The 2910-nt window shown below is 56.8% G+C and overlaps 1 protein-coding gene across 1 annotated transcript; it reads left to right on the top strand.

Annotated features, from left to right (window-relative positions):
• Positions 1-182: 182 nt before the first annotated feature.
• Positions 183-2910, top strand: LOC148274151 (uncharacterized; the record flags this gene model as incomplete). Its single annotated transcript, XM_088237558.1, has 2 exons — positions 183-2428; positions 2800-2910. Coding segments are annotated over 2 exons (2357 nt in total), but the record flags the coding sequence as incomplete, so codon positions are not given.

Raw genomic sequence — 2910 nt, 5'->3', positions numbered from 1 at the left:
TCCAGTCAGTGATCGATTTGTGTTTCAATTTAATAAGACAATAGCGTTAAGCGCACATGAGTGGCCCACTAAAAGACAATTACTGAGCGCGGTAATGAGCATATTCGATCCGCTCGGTTTTCTAGGGTGTGTTACGGTACGCCCGAAAATATTATTACAAGCAGTATGGCGATCGGGAATAGGATGGGATGACGTCATCCTGCCGACCCATCAAGAAAAATGGGCCGAATGGAGAGCCTGTGTGGAGCGCACAGAGAGCTCTATACCCCGGCGGTGTATAGAAAATCGCACCAGTCGGGTGGAACTACACGTATTCTGCGATGCCTCCGAACTGGCGGGGTGCGCAGTAGCGTATTTTGTGGAAAAGACGGACCGTAATAGACATGTACGGTTCGTGGGCAGTAAAGTTAAAGTTAGCCCCTTGCGAGCTCTATCAATACCTCGACTGGAGCTGCAAGCGGCGCTAATGGCCGTGAGACTGGCAGACACCATCAAGCGGGAGAGTGACGTCACTGTGGGGAGGACAGTCTATTGGACGGACTCGGCGACAGTACTGTGCTGGGTACGAAACGACAGCCGTGCGTTCTCGCCGTTCGTGGCCCATCGCCTCGGGGAGATAGATGAGTTATCTCACCCGAAAGAGTGGCGGTGGGTTCCGACTAAGATGAATCCCGCGGATGCTGCCACCAGGGACCTCAACGCGCCTGATCTTACACCTCAGGGAGCCTGGTTCGGGGGACCGGCCTTCCTGACTGGGGAGGAGGGCGAATGGCCGCATCACAAGGGACGCGGCCTGCAGCCCGACATCGCCGTCATGGAAGCAAAGCGCGCCGAACGCATAGTCACCGCGTTACAAGCGGCGCTGCCAGACGCCGCACGGTTTAGCTCGTGGAGACGGCTTATACGTGCCACGGCATGGTGCCTGCGGTTTGTGAATCGATGCCGCCGTGCCGCCCCAGAATGCGTGGGAAAATACCTAACCGCAAAGGAGTGTATAGCCGCTGAGCGATTGTGGATCAGGCGAACGCAAAACGACGCCTTTGGCAGCGACATAACAGCCCTAAAGCGGGGGGAGTCGCTACCCAGAGGCAGCCGCCTGCATGCCCTCACGCCCCGGCTAGACGACACCGGACTGGTGAGGATGGGAACGCGGTTATACGCGGCCAGCGGCGTACGGGAAAATATTGGATTCCCGATAATATTAGACGCCGCGCAGCTGTACGTACAACTGATGCTGAGACACCGGCATGAGATGTGCTATCACGGAAGCACTGAGAGGACTATGGCAGATGTGCGTCAAGATTTCTACGTGATGAGAATACGCACAAAGCTTCGATGGATTGTAGCTAACTGCCAGAAGTGTAAGAACGATCGTGCGCGACCGCAACCGCCTTTGATGGGACGTCTTCCGCCGGCGAGATTGGCACATCACATGCGCGCCTTCACGCATTGCGGAGTGGATCTGTTTGGACCGCTACACGTGACCATGGGACGGCGCAAAGAGAAGAGGTACGGGGCCTTGTTTACGTGTCTCACAACCAGGGCCGTACACATTGAGTTGGTGACGTCACTGAGCACCGACTCGACGATCCAAGCCATCCGGCGGATGGCCGCCAGAAGAGGACACCCGTCTGTCTTGTACTCTGACAACGGGACAAATTTTCGCGGGGCCGATAAAGAGATGGCCGCTGCCTTCCGAGACGTAGCCGAGGACAAGAAAGTGCTAGATGAAATGAGCACTATGAAGATTGAGTGGAAGTTTATCCCTCCTTCATCCCCGCACATGGGAGGGGCATGGGAACGATTAGTTCGTTCCATTAAGAGGGCGCTGTTTGCTATACTGAGAGAGCAAGCGCCTAGAGAAGAGACGTTACGGACGGCGCTAGCCGAGGCTGAATTCTCGGTCAACAGCCGTCCGCTGACGCACGTGACAGTAGACCCTCGTGACGGAGCTCCTTTAACTCCGAATCACTTTTTAATTGGGTCATCCGGGGGCATGCCTTGCCTCGCGGATTACAGCGAAGCGCCGGAGAACGTGTGTTTGCGCAAACAATGGCGCATAGCCCAGAAGATGGCGGATGCTTTCTGGCGCCGATGGATGCGCGAGTACCTGCCAGGCCTGGGCGGACGTCAGAAATGGCGCATCGCGGCCACTCCCCTGCAAGTTGGAGACGTGGTAGTGATCACCGATCCCGCGATGCCACGGAACCAATGGCCACGGGGAGTCGTCACGGGAACCATGCCCGGGGAGGACGGCCAGGTGCGAGCCGTCAGGGTGCGGACCTCCACGGGCGAGTACACAAGACCCACGGTCAAGATCGCGGTCCTGCTACGCCCCACTGATGACAGCGCCCGGAAGACAGCGCCACGCGGCGGCGAGGCCCGATGCGGGACCAGCAGGTGCCGACTGCGCGACACCGGGGGGAGTGTATCGGACATCGCCGCGCGTGCGATAATACAACGTACAACACGGCCTGTGACGCGGCGAACGAGCGCCAAACGTTAGGCACCGACACCAAGCCGAGCGGCCCTTTTGCGGGCGCCCAGGCGGAGATGGTAGCTGCACGGGGAAAATGGACGGAATGACCGCGGAGAGACGGTCGAACCCCCGGCCACGACTGAAGCTTCCCGAGTGGCCGCTAGGGCGACGAATGGCGCTCGGACGAGAGTGTGCGGTGCCAGTGTTTTTAGGTTAATATTTGTATATCATGTTTTTATGTTTATTTTCGGCTAGGAGTCTCGATTTGTAATCTAACTAGCTGCCCCTAAAATAAAGACGGTTAATTATGTCACTCGCAGGGGCAGAAGTTAGGATATCGAGACCCTAGCCACATATTTGTATCAGATTGCGGGGAATCAGACCCTGTCAAATCCTCTAAAACTCATGTCACCCTTTTTCTCAGTATGTAG

The sequence above is a fragment of the Micrasema longulum genome, unplaced genomic scaffold (genome assembly GCF_059751315.1).
Source record: "Micrasema longulum isolate JH-2025_06_02 unplaced genomic scaffold, ASM5975131v1 h1tg001739l, whole genome shotgun sequence".
Classification (NCBI taxonomy): Eukaryota; Metazoa; Arthropoda; class Insecta; order Trichoptera; family Brachycentridae; genus Micrasema; species Micrasema longulum.
The sequence above is the reverse complement of the archived record's forward strand: the minus strand, read 5'-3'. Positions and strand labels throughout refer to the sequence as shown.